The following is a 21,198-nucleotide window of genomic DNA, read 5'->3' on the forward strand; positions in this document are numbered from 1 at the left end:
TATCATCCCAACTGCTTTCCTTCAGTCAGGTTAGGGACATGTCATACTTTGATACACACACTGGAAGCCTAATCATTCAACAAAAGAGCATTCCCCCCCCCCCCCCCCCCAAGCAAGCAGTCATGTAATGAAGATTAGTCAGTGATTCTCAACCAAGGGCGGTATCTCCCACAGTGGACATTTGACAATTTTTGCTTGCCACAGCAGGGAGGGTGTAAAATGGGTGGGGGAGTTGCTACTGGCGTCTAGTGGGAAGAGGCCAGGGATGTTGCTCAACAGACAAAAACGCACAAGACACTTTCCTGCCCTGCTTCTGCCAGTGACAGAGAATTACCCAGGAATCATCCAGCCCAAATCATGAAGTGCCAAGGTTGAGTAACCATGAGTTAAATGATCATAACAAGTCATATTTTAGGTGCTATTTGCCAGAGATTTCTGGGTTACTAGCAGGAAAGAACAGGATCACCTTCTCGACCACTAGGCATGTCAGTAATTTCCAGCAGTTTCTACAGTAAGGAGTAAGGAGTAAGGAGCCAGGGCCTACTGTCCTCAGTGATACAAAACACAGAAGTCACTAGTCAAATAACTTCCTAGTCTATCCCTGACTCTTAACACACACTAAGATTCAGAGGATCTGGAGTGATACACAATGATAACGAAGACAATGTAATGCATGATTTGCTCCCAAGAGATAGAGTTTACGGCAGAAAAACTACCGAACTGCCCAGGCCTCCAGCACATCTACGTTGTATGCGTGATGAAACACGGGGCTCCGTAGACATCACGACTTCTCGTGCTCACTCAGGTTCATGTGTGTTTACACCGTGTGAGGAATGCCAAGCCCTATGCCAGACACCCTATTTCCAGAGCTCACGCCCTCACCTCCAGTGAAACAGATGCACTGCGGAAGACCAAAGTCTCAAAAGGATTTATTTTTACTTCCGCCTCAGACTGAGAAGTTCAGCTCAAGTTCTAGTTTAAACATGAGCCCAGTTCAGGCCAAAATATCACTCACCAGAAATAACAATAAAGAGAATGGTCAAGTACCAAACTCTATAGTAAGCGCCACAAACTGAAAAAGATTTCAGCGAAAACTCCTTTACAATGTGTGTCTGTTCGTGTGACAGTGTTAGTTTGTTATAAATCTAATGCTGGTGTTCCCACTGCAGGGCTCATTCCCTCAAATAATAATTCTAAGACAAACACATTAAAAAGGTAACGCATCATTAACTTCTTCGCTGGTTTATTAAAACATTTGTTTTCAGCATTCTTTTGACTAGTTTGGTTTCTTTTCAAATGACATGAAATACTGTTTTGGCTTAGAGGGAGTTTGTTCCTGGCTTAATAAAATATAAATATTCCTGACCAAGTTGTATACAGAGGCAAGTTATATAGTTTCATTCCTATTTGCACCAATCATTCACATGAACAAATCAGACAGAATCTCACAGAAGACAATCCCCAACAGATTCAGCAGAAAACTTAGGGTGTCACCTCTGTGGAATGCCCGGCATTTCAGGAGTGTTCGATTTCCTAGGGTTTGTAATTTCCAACAACAGTGCATTTCCACCAACTCTCACAAAGCAGAGTTCCAGCTGTTTGACCAGCTGCTCTCAGCCTGAGCCAAAAAAGAACCACCAGTCCCATCATGGAATCTACCCAACGGCTCCAGTAACCCTTTTTTGGTAGTGTCACCCCCCCAAACCAATCACAGAAACCTGCAAGTCTCCTAACTCTGAAAACTGAGGTAAAATAAATATTAGTTTCCTAATTTATCATTTCTGGAAGCCATTTTTCTTGTATTAATTGTTACTCCTTTTTGGCTTCTGAAAAATAGAATATAAAACCTCTAAAAATGTAGAATATTCAAATACTTTTCCCCAAAGCTTTTTAAAACTTGAAATTAAATAAGCATATTAAACTTCCCTTCTGAAAAAAAAAAAAAAGTATTCCTGTCAAAAGTAAAGAAATACAAGGTTTATTTTCCTTACAAATATGACATAATAATTTCTTTTATTGTTCTTCTTCAATACAATCAAATAACATTCTCCATCTTGTGCTTTGGCAGGATGGTCTGTTATCATGGAAAATTTCAAGTGGATCTTCAGGAACCAGCTTGGCAATGTGACATTCCACATTTCAATGACAGAAAATCTCACCCTATAAATCTTTTAAGATACTACATTTCCTTTATACCTAATAGACGATTTTCCTAGTGTTTTAGCTTTCTTACTTTTTCTTCTTTAAATAATAGGGGTGCCTGGGTGGCTCAGTCAGTTAAGTGTCGGACTTTGGCTCAGGTCATGATCTCGAGGTTAGTGAGTACGAGCCCTGCGGTCAGCACAGAGAATGCTTCCGATCCTATCTCCCTCTCCGCCCCTCCCCCACTCATTCTCATTCTCTCTCTCTCTCTCAAAAATAAATTAAAAAAAATAAAAATAAATGACAAATATGTGATCTGATTATTCTTTTGCATCATACTCTGTGAGAGAGAATACTAACGTGTTAGAGGTCCAAACAAAACCACATCCAGCGCCTTGAGCTGAAGTTTTTGTCTGTGACTCCGATCGCTGATTTTCAACTGGGAGCTCATAAATGAAGGTTCATGCACTGCTATCCTGTTCATTCAAAAAATATATACATATTAAATGAAAATATTTCTAGTATGTAAATTTAAATACTTGAGCAATACATGTAATACTTTACACATTAGTGACGACCTACTACTGTTAAGAGCTCATCCATGTGATTTAATATTTTACTAACATGTGTCAAAAAACTTCTCGGTGCAAACTTAGCTGTACAGACACCCTGCATTAATTATTTACTTGTTATGTTGACGTTTTTGTTTTCTAAGGTTAACTTTATGCTATAATTTACTTGAATGCAGAAATTTAACTAATGCAAAAGCATTTTATAACCATTAATTACCTCTGCATTTTATTATCATTTCACAGAGAACAAGAAAATTGTTAGGTAATTGACTTAACATCAATAGCAAACTATAAAATATACTTTTCAATTTAGATCGTATCACTTTTCTTTAAAAGTGTCTGAAAAACCTGTACCTTTACATTCTAATATGTAAACTGTTTATAAATTAAACAGAGTCCACGGAAGTCATAAGTGAGAATAAGAAGTCATCATGGTTGGGGGGAGAAAACAGACATTTATGTAATAGGAAATACTGAACCATTTCATTACCAATGAAAAAAAAACATGTAGGGGGCCAAAAGGCACAGGTGAAAGAAGGAAATAAAATCACTTTGTTTTGGACGGCAAATCCAAGTTGCCCCATCATCAACTAACATTTCTTAACAACCAAGTATGACACCAATGAAGATCTTATAACACAAAGTCTAATAATAATCATATAATAGTTAATAACAATGACGATAAAAACAAGCATGTACTATATGCCCGGTCCTGGGTCAAAGGCTAAATCAAAATTGAAGAACACCTCAAATAGATACAAAATTCCCATTTCACAGATGAGGAAACTAAGGTAGGGAGAGATTGAGTAACTTGCCCAATTAGTAGCAAGAGGTGGGGCAGGGATTCAAACCCAAATATGTATGATTCCAATGACTGTACTCTGAATCCACTGCCTTTTATTATGAAAGTTACCAGAACGTGTGAGTGTGCAGAAGTTACAAAAACTCCTATAACTGCTACAGGCTTCCATAAATCTTTACAGTGTAAAGAACTCTTTCCCTTTGCAAAATGCCTTCCTTCATCTTCTCTGCAAGTACCTTTTGTGTATGGCTCCTGTTACACCTTTAACGTGACACTTCCCAAACTGCTGGAAGGCAGAGCTATGTCTTATCTCAGTATCCCCAAACCTAGCATTATGCTTGGCAAAAGTAGATGCTTGATAAATGTTTGTAGAATACATGAGTGAATGCATGGATGGATGCATGAATGAATTAACAGCAACAATACTGGTAGACTAAACTGGAGAGAAACAACGAGATGTAGTAAAAAGGATACCACATAACAGTTTTATACAAGGTTCAGTATGAGCCCGGGAGGTGGAAGTGGTTCTACCTGAGTGGGTGAGGATGTCAGGGGAGTTCACACAGGTCTGAAAGGAATGAGGAGGCATGCGTCAGGCGAAGAGAGCCTTAGTTTAAGCTCTGGTAATAAGAATTTCAGACTATAGAAAATCAGTAAAAGGCTTATGATAACCGTGATAACATAAAACTAACATAATTTGGGCTACCTATTGCAATGCGACAGTATTTTAATGTCACAGAAAGGAAACAATGAACTGCTGTAGGTACCTGTCCATCTGGAACGTGTAATACATTTTCTTACACATTCTTCTAAGTAGCTCTTGTACCTACAATTACCCTACAAAAAGTCCCGTAACTCATATTGCTATTTAAGTTAATTGATACTTAAGCCCCTTTAAGCGAGTCCTCTAATTGCCATTACCCCTATGAAAGGGGCTTGATGATGGGTATTATGGTTTCCCTTTCTTCTCTGCTCACAGAAGCTCCCGTGAGCTCACCTGAAAGCTGAACTTCTGTATTTATAACCTGTCTTTTCTGGTAACGTGTTCACTATTTAAAAAAAAAAAAAATTGATCTTGATGAAGTGTGATGTTATTTCAACAATTCTCCAAGAAGCTGAGCTATCTCTGGTACCCCTTCCTTAACCAAAGGAAAAAAAGTGGCTATAACATTTATTGCCAACACACTGAGCAACCTATTTCATTTCATGCTGTTGTCGTACAAAGAAACTTCCCAAAAGACAACATAAGAAAAATACTAGGAGTTCCTCATAACTAGGGTAACATAGAACTCAAAACAAAAACAAAAACAAAACAACCCCAATCCCTAAACCCTAATCCTAAGTTTAGCTTAGAAACTTATTTAAAAGCAAAAACCCTATCTTCATTTTGTCTTCTTTCCACCATCTAGTTGCACCTTGAACACACCAGATACTCAATACAGACTTGTTGAACTGACTCTTATTCCCATTATTTCCTCAATATAACCATATGCACAGCAAAACCAGTAAAATACTGATGTTGATGTTCAAAATATATTTATGGGAGATACGAAAATTTTCAACTCAATCCAAAATCTGAAGTCCAAAGAAACAACAGCCACTTATTTCAATAGAGTATGTAAGCAAATCGATTAGAAATACAATATGCATATTTCATCACAAATAATAATGAGATAATAAGGGATTAGAGTCTTTTTTGATTCAAGAAACATTTGAGCGGGGAATGGAACATAAGCAAGTTCTGGTAGAATCGTTGCAAATTTTGACATTTGAGTCTTTAAAGATTTTTAAGTTAACTAATGGAGATTTAGAAAGTAAAATTTAGAAAATGAATAATTCCAGGCATCTAAGGGATAAACTGGAATCCTAGACTTTGGTATCAGATCTATCTAGGTTCAAGTGCTGAATTGGGCAAAATATGGTATCAGATCTATCTAGGTTCAAGGGCTGAATTGGGCAAAACATTTGACTTTTCTCTGATTTGCTTTTTATCTGCAAAATGGGGATAACAATACATACTTAATTTTAACCATGAAGTTTAAATGACATAATACAGAGTACCTTTATGTTATATACATTTTAAAATGGTTGCTATTAGGGATACATGGGTGACTCAGTCACTTAAGCGTCCAACTCTTGATTTCGGCTCAGATCATGATCTCACGGTTCGTGAGTTCAAGCTCTGCATTGGGCTCCTTACTGAGAGCACTGGAGCCTGCTTGGGATTCTCTCTCTCTCTCTCTCTCTCTCTCTCTCTCTCTCTGTCTCCCTCTCTCTCTCTGTCACCTCCTTAGAATCAGAGGCGTGTGCTCTCTCTCTCTCTCTCAAAATAAATAAACTTTAAAAATGGCTATTATTTACATTTTGTTTATTAAGCTTTTTTTTGAGCTTTAACTTGTGGCCACCAATATTAAGTGACTATTATTATTAAAGAATACAATTAAGAAAGATCTATCTGTACATTAACCCACTCAAATAAGTTTTTCATAAAGGTGGATTCATATCAAATGAATATGTTTTTGTTATATTTACCACATGGTCAGAGGTTGGGCTTTTGACGTTATCTAACAAAGATGTAGTTGGCCTACCTTCTAATTCCAAAAATTAATTTCTTTGGGAATAAATTTTAAAAAGAGCTTGAATATTTAGACAAAGAAAAATGATTAAAACTTACAAATTCACACCTTAAAAAATTAAAGAATGGATATGATATTTCCCTTGAGCCCTTAGTCAGAGATAACTTACAAATTTGGCACAGAAAAGTAACATCTAGTATATAATTCTCCTTGAGTGAAAAAAAAATACATTTGGATAATAAAGACTCACCTGGGAAGCGTTGTTCCTTTGACATTATTGTCTCTAAAATTCTTCTCATATTGGGGTAGTTCAACAAATTCTATCAACCACTGAAGCGTGTCTTCAAGGGTCCAATTATGAACTGCAAGAGATGAAAGGGGAAGGCATATTTTAAACATAATTATCAGCTTGGAAACTTTACATAATTTACACATATATATTTATATACACATACATACACATGTATATAAAATTACTAAAACTTCGGAGGATGTTAGATTGAATTTTCAATTCAATCAACACAAAGTACTTAAATGATATCTGGCATTCTATGAGAAGCTGAAAACAGTGGAGACATACTTCCTATACTTAAGTTTATAATCTATAACAAAGAAAGCATGAAAGAAAAAGAATAAAATATTAGCGCGATTAATTCTAAAGTAAGCATCTATGCAAAATTCATATAGGAGGAAATAATCCATCATTTCCCTGGTTGTAGAAAAACTTACAAGACATGTATCTATTCATTCATTCTTTCTTTCATTTAGTCATCCATCCACAGAATACTGTAAAGCTTGTGAATATCAGGTTCCATTCTAATGCAATGGAATATGGTAATAAGCAAATACAGAAAATCCTTGCCCTCATGGGATGGGGGGGGGGCAATTTACAAGAGGAGGAAGAAAAGTGAAGAAAATTTCAGACAGTGATCAGCTATTAAGAAAGAAAGGAGAAAGATGTCAGGATCAGCCTCTGAGGAACTATTATCTGAACTGAGACCTAAAACTTTGCAAGGAGCCAACACTGTGATCATCCGGGAGAAAAATATCTCAAACAGATGGAAAAGCTAGCAGTATAAAGGCCTTACTAAAGGAATGAACTAGCTGTATTTGAGAAAAAGAAAGAGAAAGCAGAGGGGCCAGGTCATAGAAGACTTCAAAAAATTCTGGATATTTTTCTAATTTCAGTAAGAAGTGGGGGGGGGGGGGTAAATAATCAATGTTTTTAAATCTATATTTACTCTTCAATGTGGATAATGGATTGTAGATTCTGTAGGAGACAAGACTGAAAGCCCAGAGCAGTAAGGAGAACATTCCTTTATATAGCAGTCCATACAAGAGGCTATATCACTCTTGGACTATGGTGTCAGTAGAGGATATGGTGACAAGTGGTCAGATTTAGGATATATGGTGGGGAGAATGCTGTTAGATGTGTTCATGAAATAGATGGGGGCTGGTAGCTACAGGAAAGTAAAAAACAAACAAACAAAAACAAAACAAAAAAAAAAAGTAGAGAGGATAGTACTATCAACTGCAATATTAAAGAATGGGAGGAACAGACTGGGAAGACAAGCAAGGCGGTGACAGAGATCAAAAGTTCTGTTTTTAGACATGTTATATTTGAAGGATATATTAGATATTTAAGTGCGGACACATAGTAGCAATCAGATATACAAGTCTGGAGCTTAGGGAAGAGTGCGATTAGAAACAGGGATATAAAAATTGAGAGTCTTCAGCATTTGGATGGTCTTTAGACCGAATGAGATCACCCAGGACACTGAACACAGCTATTAATGGACTCCGGGAGACTGGCCCTAAATCATGAAGAAAATGATAGCTAACATCTTTTCTCCTGGACACTTATTTTGAATTAAGCCCTTTATATTCACATTTTTTTCCTTTAAGCCTTATTTAAAAACACACAAAACTTATGAAACACTAACATAATTATTTTCATTTATGGAGATGAGAAACTAAAAGGTTAATGGGACCAAGATAGATAGTAGCAGGACTGGATTTGAACCCAGGCCAACTGACTGTAGGACCTGACTCTATGCTATTCTGAGAGCAATAATATTAAATAGCAGTAGAGATGTAAACAAGCAGTTAAAGACTGGAAGCAATTCAGACATTTCTGCTTGAAGAATATGAAGGACAATGATGAGAGTATCCAAAGGGAAGGATGCAAGTGTCCTTAAAAAATTAAGAGCTCTGGGGCGCCTGGGTGGCGCAGTCGGTTAAACGTCCAACTTCAGCCAGGTCACGATCTCGCGGTCTGTGAGTTCGAGCCCCGCGTCAGGCTCTGGGCTGATGGCTCAGAGCCTGGAGCCTGTTTCCGATTCTGTGTCTCCCTCTCTCTCTGCCCCTCTCCTGTTCATACTCTGTCTCTCTCTGTCCCAAAAATAAATAAACGTTGAAAAAAAAAAATTAAAAAAAAAAAAATTAAGAGCTCCAGATTGTCTGCATTTAGTTTGAGGTTTGGGGAACACAAAGTACTTATAGACCACAGAAAGGTCAGAGGATAGTGAAGAACAAGAGCGAGCACCTCGGGGGCTCAGTCGGTTAAGCTCGGGTCACGATCTCACAGCTCGTGGGTTTGAGCCCCACATCAGGCTCTGTGCTGACAGCTCAGAGCCTGGAGCCTGCTTCGAACTGTGTCTCCTTCTCTCTCTTTGCCCCTCCCCTGCTTGTGCTCACGCTCTCTCTCTCAAAAATAAACATTAAAAATTAAAAAAAAAAAATAAAAGCAGATCTGGGAATCCATCTGTGTATGCATAAATCTGAGAAATACCTTCCTGATAAACTACAGAAAATTAGGAATTCACTTCTGCAAGCAAAGCTAAATTTTCACAATCTGCCTTTTTCATTAAGTGTTCTTTAGAGAAAAAGCTCAATAAGTCACAACAAGAAAGCAGCTAGCAAAAATTCATTTAAAACCTACATATGGTAATTGATTATTTTATACTGAGACAAAACTTGGACTATTTAAAAATTTTTCTCTCCTTCATGTGTTCCTGGCATAAGCTTGGACACATGCCTGAGGCTGCTGTATCCATTTAGCCAAATAACTTAGAATACCAGCTAAAGGTTCAGGCCCTCGGTGCTTTCCAATGAATTTAATAAATTCGAAATAGCCTTTTTTCTCTTAAGTTGCTTCCCATTCAACATGAACTGCACTGAGAATTACTTGTCTTGATTGCCAAGAAACCAACATGCAGCTGCACCTCGTGCACCCACACAAAAATCTCAGCCAAGAAAACAGGAGAAGATTCTCTCTGTCATTTCCATGGCTGTTCAACTGATCAACAACAGAAGTCCCTGATCTCAACACTCCAGCATATCAAAATATTCCTTCAATTCCCAATGAGCCAGGATAGAAAGGAAGAAAAATCTAATGAAAAAAAAATACATATTTAAAGTGCCCAAATCCTAATGTCACTCTACTCTGTAAACAGAATATTCTAGTGGTTCTAAAGTCATTTCTTTTACAATGAATCTTTAAAACAACAAAATTCTAACAAAGAGCACACAGTTTACTCTGGGAGGAAGCTCACTTCTTCTTGTGCTTTTTGGTTTCTTTGGTGATGCCTAGTAAATACCTTCACTTTTCATGACCAGGACTTGTATTTTATATTAGCTTTCTCTGCTCCAAATATACTAGTTGCCTTTCAATTCTTAGGAGAGGTCATACGATGTCCTTCCTCAGGGCCTTTGCACCTGCTATTTCCTCAATATAGAGACTCGTTTCTCCATCGCTGACTCATCTTTGTCTATTTACTTTACCAAGACTTCCAATCTCAGTTAAAACCTTAATTCCTCAAGGGAGCCTTCCCAAACACTGCTATTGGTCATAAATCACTCGGTACTTTTTAGGCATAGCATTAACTGTAATTATTTATTTGTATGATTATTATTTCAATATCTGTTTATTTCACTAAAGCACACGTTTTTTTGCTCATCATTCTATTCCTAGCATTTGGTACACAAAAGATGTTCAACAAATTATCTGTTGGATCCTCTAGAATACATGAATTAAAACATGCTTAATTGACAGATACTATGAAAATCTATTTTCACATTTTAGTGAAGAGACCCAAATAAAAAGTGTCTGTAGTTACACATTTAAGAATTATCTGGTTCCTTGTCACCTGCCTCTCAATTGCTCTTTCACATATGCTGTTGCTACACAGCACTTCCACTAGAGGGCGGCCAGAGGAGGAGAGTGTATTTCGTTAAAAACTAAAATTTCCGTATCTGCAAAGCTCCATCCAGCAAAGCCGATTTCCATGCTGTTACCTTATGTGGTTTCTGCTAGAAATCATGTCACTGAGCGACTTTTGACATTTATTCCAAGGCAAGTAGAAAGACCTCCGGAACAGGAAGAGACCTGATTCTGGTCCCAGCTGTATCACTGATTTACCACAGCCAGGTTATTAAATGCAACTCAGTTTCTTCACACACAAAATGATAAGATCAGGCTAGACCATCTTTTAAAATTCACTCAAATTTGGGGCACCTGGGTGGCTCAGTCGGTTACGGGTCAGACTTTGACTTAGGCCACGATCTCATGGTTCATGGATTCAAACCCCACGTCGGGTTCTGTGCTGACAGCTTGGAGCCCGGAGCCTGCTTCAGACTCTGTGTTTCCCTCCTCCCTACCCCTCCCCGGCTCATGCTCTCTCTCTTCTCTCAAAAATAAATGTTAAAAAAAATTTTTTTTAATTCATTCAAATTCTGATTCCATTATAACAAACAAAAGTTGGTGTTTAAAATATTACTAAACTGCTGGCCTAGAAAGTAGATTATAAAATACTGACAGGGGGCGGGGGATGGTGCGTCTGGGTGGCTCAGTCAGTTAAGCGTCCAACTTTGACTCAGGTCATGATCTTGTGGTCCCGGAGTTCGAGCCCCACGCTGGGCTCTGTGCTGACAGCTCAGAGCCTAGAGCCTGCTTCAGATTCTGCATCTCCCTCTCCCTCTCTGACCCTCCCCTGTTCATGTTCTCTCTCTCCCAAAAATAAACACAAAAACATTAAAAAAATAAAAAAAAAAAATACTGACAGGGGAAAAGTGCCTCTAAGAACTTTCAGGACAGCAACAAAAACTGCTGCTTATGTTTATCATGTGCGTATTAAATACCAGGAGATTTGCAAACATTATTTCAAATACTCGTTGCAACAACCCCTTGAAGTAGGTACTTTGATCACCACACTGAACTTAAAAGTCTATGAAGGTGACGTTCTTAATTAGACCTAACAGATTAGTAAAGGATCAAAGCAGCTTTCAGACCAAGTTTGCTTCCGGAGCTGTCAACCACTGGGCAGTAACACTGTCTTCTTAGAGTTAGGTAAGTACTCCCAATAATCAAATTATGCGCTGCAAGTACACAGTTTATGTTCCGGTCACATTTGCAGCCATATCTGCAGCTTTCTGAATGTACCACACTCCCCCATGCCACTCCTTCCACCTGGGATGGTCTTCCCTTCTTCCTTCTTTGCCCAGCATGTTCTTCCATAGCCTTTAATTCTCAGATCAGGAAGTCCCTCCTCCACCAAGTTTTCCCTACCCATCAATTCCCAGATCACAGTCGCTCTTCTTTGTGCTCCAGGTCACATGTACATAAATCTGCCACAGGATCTGTCACATACTCTCACGCGACCACTCATGCCTGTCTTAACCCCAGGTGATGAATTCCTAGAGGGCAGGAACCTGTTCTTTTACCTAATACAGTAGTTGTCAACACCCAAAAGCCACACTCCTTTGATACAGGATTGTACATTTTATTATACTTTCATATATATCCTCATTTAACTCCCCATGTTCACATTTGAGAGATAGCTGTTGTCTCTAGTCTATACAGAGGACTGTGGCCAAAAGAGGCCCAAGTAATTACGTATGTGGTCGCATCTGTCTATTAACTGGAAGAGCTAGAATCTGAACTCTCATCTGCAGAATCCAAGTCCACTGCCAATATAGGCGTCTCCTGATTTAGATTAGCTCACTGCTTAGGGGCGCCTCGGTGGCTCCGTCGCTTACACATCTGACTCCCGATCTTGGCTCAGGTTATGATCTCACGGTTCGTGAGCTCGAACTCCATGTGGGGTTCTGTGCTGACAGCGTGGAGCCTGCTTGGGATTCTCTTCTCCCTCTCTCTCTGCCCCTCCTTCCATCTCTCTCAAAATAAATAAACAAACATCAAAAACATTTTGAAAAAGAATAGCTCACAGTTTAAAACGGAAAACACAGGTTCTCTTTGGAACAAACCTTCCAGACACGTAGTACTAACAGTAATACAAGAGTTAAACATCGCTTATGAGCAATCTGCCATAGGTAATCGCATTCACGGATTCGGGATTCTGCTAGAGACATCTAGCGCACACTGTGGCCTACTGAGGGCGTGGAAATAGTAACACAACAAACAGCGCAAGGGCACTTATTCCAGTTCTTCATCATGGGGTGACTCCTAAGACTTGAAAAAGCCTAAATGACAAGATTTCAAAGAGCCAGGGGATTCAGAGCCAGAGCAGGGCTCTGGCGCAAAGCAGGTGGTGGGGAACAGGAAAGAGTGGGGACAGGATGGTGAGTAGAACCAAATCTGCAGGAGATGAGTGGGTGTGGGGATGTAGGATGTGTGGGGGTACCCGTTTATGGATTTTCACAGGAACAGAGGCAAGATAAGGATTCTCCTTTTCATTACCCTCCCCTTGCCCTCAACAGGGCTATTTTAATAGGGAACAAAGTTCCTGATTCTGCACCAAAACACTTTCCCTCTCTTCTCCTTCCTCCTTGCAAGTGTCAGTCTCTCCGGCATGTAATTATTTTCGATCAGCATTTGAAAAGGATGAAAAATAGTGACTGGACCTGAGGGGAGAAAGTTTTTAGTCAGCAGGACGACTTGTAGTAATGGAGAGAATGAAGAGAGAGGAAGGGCTAGAAATAGCCAACAACAGAAAGAGAAGCTAGCGTTCCTGTGGCCACCACGCTGAAGCAGCCTTCTTACAGAAACACATGAATCACGCACAGGTACATCCTCGTGTACAAACTGGTTCTAAGCAGAAGAGACAGTGCAACTGAAAGTGATCTCTCCCTCCCTGAATTTCTATAGTCTTACTGTTTCTACCAAATGGCACACCACACATGCTGCTTCATTTTCCAAGTATCTGCTTAATTATATCTTATGTCCCTACTATACTGTAAGCTTCCATAAGGCAGGAACTATGCCGCCCAGAATAAAGTGGCCGTTTAAGTATTAGCTGTATGTACACCTGACCCCTAAGGGTGAGAACCAAACCTGTTTTGTTTTGTTTTGTTTTGTTTTGAATTGTGTCTACGGGCTATGCCACACCTACAGTCGTGTGAAAGACAAAAAATACTGTTTTCACGATATCCTATTCCAAAGCAGCACTGGAGGAGGCTGGACTCCAAACGGGATCACAGACACCTAGGACATACTGGAAGTCGGAAGCTGTGTGTTGGGACAGAAGGTGAGATGAGAATCTGGTTGCTTCCAGCCCAGCCCTCACTGAAGCAAACACGACATACACAAACCAGTGTGAAAGACAAACTTCTGAAGATTAAAATTTACATATTCACTTGCTCTTTTCATCTGTAAAAGGCAATCTTATAAAACCAATGCACCCTGTGTACTTAGCCATAGACTTGTATTAAGTTACAGGCCTAAAAATACAAAACAACTTAGTGAGGTACCACCATGTAAGTTTTCATCGGTTATATTCAATGTAAGTACATGCTGTCCTAAAAACCTTCAAAGATGATCTGTAAAATTACCTAAATACTGTGAGAAAAAACTGATCTCTAATTATAAGGCATTAATGCACACACAGAACATGTTAAGAAAAGCAGTAGCTGACATTTTGTGAGCACCTGGCAATTTCCAGTAACTTTCCTAAATGCTTTACATGAATCATTTCATGAAATTCTTTCAACAACTCTCTGAAATAGGTTTTACGAGTAATAGTAAAATCTTGGTCCACAGATCAGGAAGCTGAGGCTCAGACAGTAAGAGTAACTTGTCTACATGCACACAAGTGGTGGAGACAGGATCTGTGGACTTCAAAGCCCCAGCTTCTGACTATTACCCTCACCCCCTCCTCCTCTCCCTCCTCTGCATGATGAAAAAATTTCAAAATACAGCCAAAGTCACCATCAGCCATGTCAGAACTTGGGTATAATATGCACATTACATTTATTTTGTACTTCATGTCTTAATAGCTTTCCTACTACTTTTCAAAAAATGCCACATCCTAAATTTATGATAAAAAAAAAAAAACTCTTGTAATGTTCTTAATGTTAAGAAAGCAACTGGCACAACAGTTTCTTCTGGCAGACTAATGTATTTCAGAAAAATCAACTTCTGATATCGTAATACAGTAATGTAGACTTAAATACAATACGTTCAGTACACACTCACTACTTTCTATCAAAGCATGAAAATATCTTGATAAATACCAAAAGGTTTGGTAAAAAGGTCAGGGAGGAGAAAGAATAAACACTGTTAACAAAGGTACCTACATGTCAAGTTGGCCACATAAAAGGGTTATTCAGAGAAGTTCTCTATTGTGAAGCTTCTCTGACAAAGAAGCTAAAAACCACTTGCGGGTTAAAAGAAATCTGAATTATTGGCATGTTTATATGAAGTACCATATTCTAAAATACAGGTGCACACCAGTATTCGCCACTTTCTTAATTCAATTTCACTGAGAACTTCAAGTAACTAAAACCTCAGAAGTTCTCTTTACAGTGACAGACGTAACTTGTCACAGGAAAACACAGTTAACCTAAGGTACAATACAGCACGACTGTGATGAAAAGCAACTTCAGCTAAATGTAACGGAAACATTTGCATATTACTTTGTAGAATACAAAAGATGAAAAAGTTGAAAGCCTTCCCCATTTCATCTTCACTCGGTCCGTAGTATGCAGACTTTATGATGTGACTTCAGAGCGAGGCTGGTGATCAGCTGCCCTGCACGGTCCAGACAGGCTTATCTTCAGAATGGAGCCCAAATGTGAGCTCGTTCACACGCTGTCTGGCGGGGCCCGTCTCTGTAGCATGGACTAAATTCCTGCAACATGCTATATTTGGACACCGAAAAGCCACACCCTGAACTTGGGAAGTCCATCTGTTAGCAGCTGTACCAAAGAGGAATAAATCCACACACTTTCTCTCATGAGCTCCTGACCTTTTACCAGGTAAGAACCACATGAACTTTTTAGGCACACTGCTTAAGTGTTGGTAAATGTCTGAACATTCAGAACTAAAAATTACCAGGGTGTTTCTCTTCCCAGGAGTGGTACCACGGATGCTAAGAGAAGGCTCTACTACTTTTTCTATTGTGAATGGCAATCTTATTAGCATTTAAACAGAGTGTAGTATCAACTCTTAATTCCATGAAGATGGTGAAGAATAACAAAGACCTATCTTAAAAATAAAAACCAGAGAAACAGTCTCAAAACTGTGTGCCTGTTCTGAAGATTAGCAAAATGTATGTGGGAATGACTCTTAGCCATGGTAAAAGTACTCTACAAATGTAAATTATTATCACAGTAAAATAAATAACAATGGATCAGAAAGTTTTTGTAATTAAGGAAATTCAAGGAATGCACTTTCTTGAGTCAACAAGCCAGTAGACTCAAGAGCCATAAAAAAAAACCTTAAAGTTTAATAAACTCAAGTTTTCCTGAATACCTCATTGTTGTGTCATTAAAGATATCACCTCAGGGGTACAGTGGCTGTATCTCTGCTTATACATTCTTTCACGGTACACTCAGCCCTCAGCCACCCTCCTTCTTTCGTTCCTTGGTTCATTCACTCATTCATTCATTCACTGACTTACTCACTTTTTAAACACCAAACTGGGAACAAAAAGAGCATTTCACATTAAATGAAGGTAAGTTCTTTGAGGGCAGACAATATTTCTTACTCATTTTTACATTCCCAACATAGTGTACAACATCAAAAATATAGCAAGCACTAAATAAATGTGGGATGGCAGAAACGTCTTAGGAACTCAATTAATGCTTGTCGGGTGAGTGAATAGATGGCAAAGTGATTCTATCAACCAAGGCTGCCAGGAAAATGTCACCTTCATTCACTCTTCTTAGTGGCATTTCTAGATAAAGCAACAAACATCTTCAGGAGTATGACTAAGGTTCATAAAATGGAGTGGAGGCCGCTTTTCAAAGACTATGTTTAACAACAAAAATTCTACCTTTAAATGACAGCTTTACAAATGTTTGCTTTAATTTTCTGTTATAATTATTAAAAATAATCCATTTTTCTTCCCTTAGAATCTGAAGGTTTCTTCAAGAGGTTTTCTCTACAGGCAACTTGGGATTCTTTTATTCAGCAAATATTTACTGAGTTCACAAGTATAGTTACTATTGGGCATTGAGTAAAATAAATGTAAAACGTCAGAGTCAGGAAATTACTACCAAGACTATCAGAAAGCTCAAAGTAAGCAAATGTACTGATTTAAGAGGGAATTCAACACGGAGCACGTGGGTGGCTCAGTCAGTTAAGTATCTGAATCTTGATTTCAGCTCAGGTCATGATTTCATGGTTCTTGAGTTCGAACCCCATGTCGCTCAGGTTCTGTGCTGACAGTGGGGAGCCTGCTTGGGATTCTCTTTCTCCCTCTCTCTCCCTCCCTCTCTCTCTCTCTCTCTGAATAATTAAACATTAAAAAGAAAAAAAGGGTTCAACAAAAAATGAATACAAAAGCCAGCCCAGTGAATAAACTCTTTCTAAAGGAGATTAAACTAAAGGCCAGCTAAAAATTAAGCTATCAGAGCCTGTCATACAATCTCCAGGCAGGAAGACACTATGTTCAAAACTTTTAATCCTACTTTCTTCTAGAACAGAAAAACTTACCAATTTCAATGACAGAAGCAGTTTCAAGATAATTTACTCAGGCAGCTTCTGTTTGATCTGCAACTATAAATGCCTTTTTCTACTACATTTGACACTAAGAAATTTAACATCTCACAGATAGTTACTAGCTATTTTCCAACTTGGGTTTCATTTACTATATACAGCAGTGGTTTAACTAGTTATTAATGACAAAATTACTTTTAAGAAAAGTTCTCTCGTTTTGTGAGTACTGACACAATGGTTAAAACATTAAAATACTAAATAACCTCCCCATTCCCATGTTACTTTCTCAATAGCTAGAGTTATGTCAGAAAGGAAAAGTGTGAATAACATGCTTCAGTAATAAAAAGTAATTCGTAAAGACAGACTCATTGACATAGTGTCAACTGGAGAGGGCTCAGACCTCTCTCCAAAATTTTTTCTCTTTCTTAAATTCATTTCACAGTCTTCCAATTGCCCAGCAGTGGCCAGGTGCCATAAGAGGACGGGAAGACAGGCCAGTGGTGACCAGAGTCTCCATAATGCGACACTGGGGTGAGGGCTCAGCGAGGGCAGAGGGGCTATACACACAGGCTCCTGGGTAAGGCAGCAGCCCAAAGGGGTCAAGAGACTGGCAATTACCCGGGGACGGGCAAATAGGAAAATACATTGAAAACAGCAGAGCTAGGGTTTTCCTGCTGAGTAAAAGCAGCTACAAATAGGGAAAGGGATTCAGCAGAACTAACGCGGTAGTGTTGTACTGGTAGTGGTATGACGTGGTATCAGGTGACAATGATGCTCAAGACTTTTTAATATACAGACAGAAATAGAGAGGTGCGCGTTTCTTAACTGTTCACTGAGAAGGCTCGCCAACAGCAACACCTCAGTAGCAGTGATCACGTCTAGTGCGCAAATCACAGCTTCTAAATACTATCTAAACTATCAGCAACCATGACTCCTTGAAGAAATGGTTGTTTCCAGGCCTAGGGCTGACAAGTAACAAAATCTGAGCCTGGAACACCTTTTTTTGTGCCAGAAAGTAAGGAAGAGCTAAAAAAAAATGATGGAGATATACATATAAAAGAATACAGAAACCAGCCAGCTTGAAAGGCTTTCCACCAGCCAAATCTGGAACAATCTGAGGACCAAAATAATGAGAGCAACAAATTATAACCCACCGAATAAACTACAAATCCAAGAGTCCACCCACACCGATGTAAATTTAAGTGCAGGAAATCAATCTTCAGATCCTAAGATTGGAGACTATTTCTCCAATTTCTAATTTCAAGATACATCTATTATCTCCCCCACCATCTTCACAAGATGTTGATAATACACTGTTTAAATCTCTCCCTTACAGTAAAATCCAGGAATAGAAGGAATAATGGAACTCAAAAAATTACAATTTGGCAACCATCAGAGTTAATGAATTCAGGCAAGAAATAGCCAGCAATGCTAAAACTAGTGGGTACAAGTTGCATGACCAGAGTTCTTTGTTCTGGTCATGCAACTTTTCACTAAATTTGAAACTGTCTTAAAACATTAAAATTTTAAAAAGAAATCTTTCCATTTTTTTTCAATTATGTAGGTAGAGTTCTAATAATTGCTGACTTCTCTATCACTTTGTAGCTTGTGTTCTTCTTAAATAAAGAGTAGTAATTTTTTCACTCTAACAATGATAATAGCAAACACTAGGCTCTCATTAGTTATCAAGCATTGTTCTAACCTCTAAATCGTCATTAACTCATTTAATCTTCAACACAATCCTCTAAGGTGGGTGCTATATTAGCTACACTTTACAGACGGGGAAAGTTAGGGACACGGAGATTAAGGTACTTGCCCAAGGTCACAAATCTAGTAAGTGCTGTGTAAAGAACTGAACATAGGCAGTCAAGTTCCACATTACTTTGGGATAGTATCTCTTCAGGAAAGGACAGCTGTACCCTGAGGTTTCTCAAGAAATGAGTGTCTAAAATATGAGAAGCCTCAGTGATTAATTATGAAGCCTCAGAACCCATAAAGTTTACTTATTGTTCATTACTCACTTAGTACCAGGTTGAAAAGATGTAAGATACTAAATTCACCCTCTTAGAAAGCTTCTAGAATGGATTTAGGCTGTTTATCCAGCAAAAAACTAATAAAATACTACAAAAATGCTTATGATGCCTTTTGAAAACTACTTTAAATTTTCTTAGGTTACATTCAGAAATGATGTGAAATTTTAGTAGTCTTTTTTAGGAATACGGTAATTACATTGGCTTAAATTACTGAACATTTAAACTTTATTACTGCTCTACTTTTACCGGCTGGAGTTGAAATAACCTGCTTCATTCATATATATATATATATGTGTATGTATATATATACATATATATATACATACACATATATATATGTGTATATATATGTGTATATATACATACATATATATATGTATGTATGTATTTTTTTTTTTTGCATTTTCTAATTGTGTACTCAATAATTCCCAGTTGTATTTCTTTGTTCTCTTGCAAATGACTTACTTCCCAGATCCAGAAACGCTTTCCTGTTCTAACTTTTTTTCTCCCTAGGCCCCAGCTGTGCCAAAGGGGAAGAAAGTAATTCTGTTTCTTTTGGTGACACTGTTGGCAGACAAACCAACAACCTATTACCAAATAATCAAATTCAGAGTTCTTAAATTATAAATTACACTTTCTTACACTTGTTATTCGGTGAAAATAAGACAGCTTACTCTAGTAAGTAATCATTATTATTTTAATGGAAGTGTTGACAAACCAAAATTGGTAACCTCTAAATCCTGCCTAACCAACTGACTTGCAAACTGAACCAATTCTTATATTCTAGAAGACAAACACCATACCTATTTGTAGTTTAGACATGCTTTCAATCTACACAAATGCTACTAATAAAAATATTGCATCCATTTGGTATTTCAGAGAGTTCTGCTCCTTGCTTCCTATTAATATACAGAAAAATGAAAGACGTTTCATAATGACATGAAATTCATTTCTGAAAAAATATCAAATTTTCCATTAAAAAATACGGAAAATGGGGTGCCTGGGTGGCTCAGTCGGTGAAGCGTCCGACTTTGGCTCAGGTCATGATCTCACGGTCTGTGGGTTCAAGCCCCACGTCAGGCTCTGTGCTGACAGCTCGGAGCCTGGAGCCTGCTTGGGATTCTGTGTCTCCCTCTCTCTCTGCCCCTCCCCCACTCATGCTTGGTCTCTCTGTCAAAAATAAATAAACATTAAAAAAAATTTTCTTTAATACGGAAAATGAAGACAGCACTGTAAACGATAAAACTACCATTTCTTATAGCAGCCTAAGTCACATAAAAGTATTGCTTTTCCTAGAATTGATAACAAGATATTACCTATAACTATGTATAACTTAAGCCCTTTTTGTAATTTCATAAAGGCAAATGCTCCTAGACAACTAATTCTCTGATACCTTAGTAAACGCCATACTCGTTGGCTCTCTGATATCGCATTTGTTCTTCTTCCCTATTGCAAAGGCCTCATTTGGCAAAAATTCGTGAGTGACTCAGACAAGAAGTCCAGGACATCAGGAAGACAAAGCACTACAAAAACCTTCCACATTCTTACTCTTTATAAGCCTAATAGCAGTTGGGAAGAGTCATTGGTATTCTTAGATATTACTTCAGTTGATGAATACTATTTGACTTTTGGGGGTGTTTAGATCATGTACCAAGAATCATCTATTCCCTGAATTTATAGGTATCTGGAGAGCATCCCTTTCTCAAGATGTGCAAAGTAACTCAGAACAGACAGCGCCTAGTTTCTGTCATCTCAAATTCACTTTCCTGCTCCTCCAATGATGCTTTTCAAAACACCTATATTTCCCCTTACACAACACAGACATGTCTAGTGATCCTAAGTGAACACAGTGACAAGGGTTTCACCTTGTCAAAGTAAGAAATCGTGCGCAGTAGGGAAAATCCGTAATAGCCAGTAAGATTTTGGAAAGCGGAAAGTGGAGTAAAATTTACCGACAGAATTCTCAGTGTTGAGAGTTACATTAGCTCATTTCATTAAAACATCAAAATGGGATTTAATAAACCATCTTTATTTGGGAAATGATGTAATTATAGGACACAGAGTAAGACCAAAAGAAGCCCATAAGAAAATCCATTTCTAGCCCCAATTTTAGACTTGGCTAAATATCAAGAATATATCAGAGATATATATACTCTGAAGGAGTAGCTATATATAT

At 38.3% G+C, this 21,198-nt stretch overlaps 1 protein-coding gene across 5 annotated transcripts in view; it reads right to left on the reverse strand.

Annotated features, from left to right (window-relative positions):
• Positions 1-21,198, reverse strand: part of STIM2 (stromal interaction molecule 2) — a 149,641-nt gene that overhangs the window by 24,085 nt on the left and 104,358 nt on the right. For all 5 annotated transcript variants that reach the window (XM_045474317.1, XM_045474315.1, XM_045474313.1 and 2 more), the window contains 2 exons: positions 6,343-6,454; positions 2,503-2,618 (listed from right to left, as the gene is read on the reverse strand). In XM_045474317.1, the coding sequence (XP_045330273.1) occupies positions 2,503-2,618; positions 6,343-6,454 (228 nt within the window). The remainder of the gene's footprint in view (positions 1-2,502; positions 2,619-6,342; positions 6,455-21,198) is intronic.

This window comes from Leopardus geoffroyi, chromosome B1, assembly GCF_018350155.1.
Source record: "Leopardus geoffroyi isolate Oge1 chromosome B1, O.geoffroyi_Oge1_pat1.0, whole genome shotgun sequence".
Lineage (NCBI taxonomy): Eukaryota > Metazoa > Chordata > Mammalia > Carnivora > Felidae > Leopardus > Leopardus geoffroyi.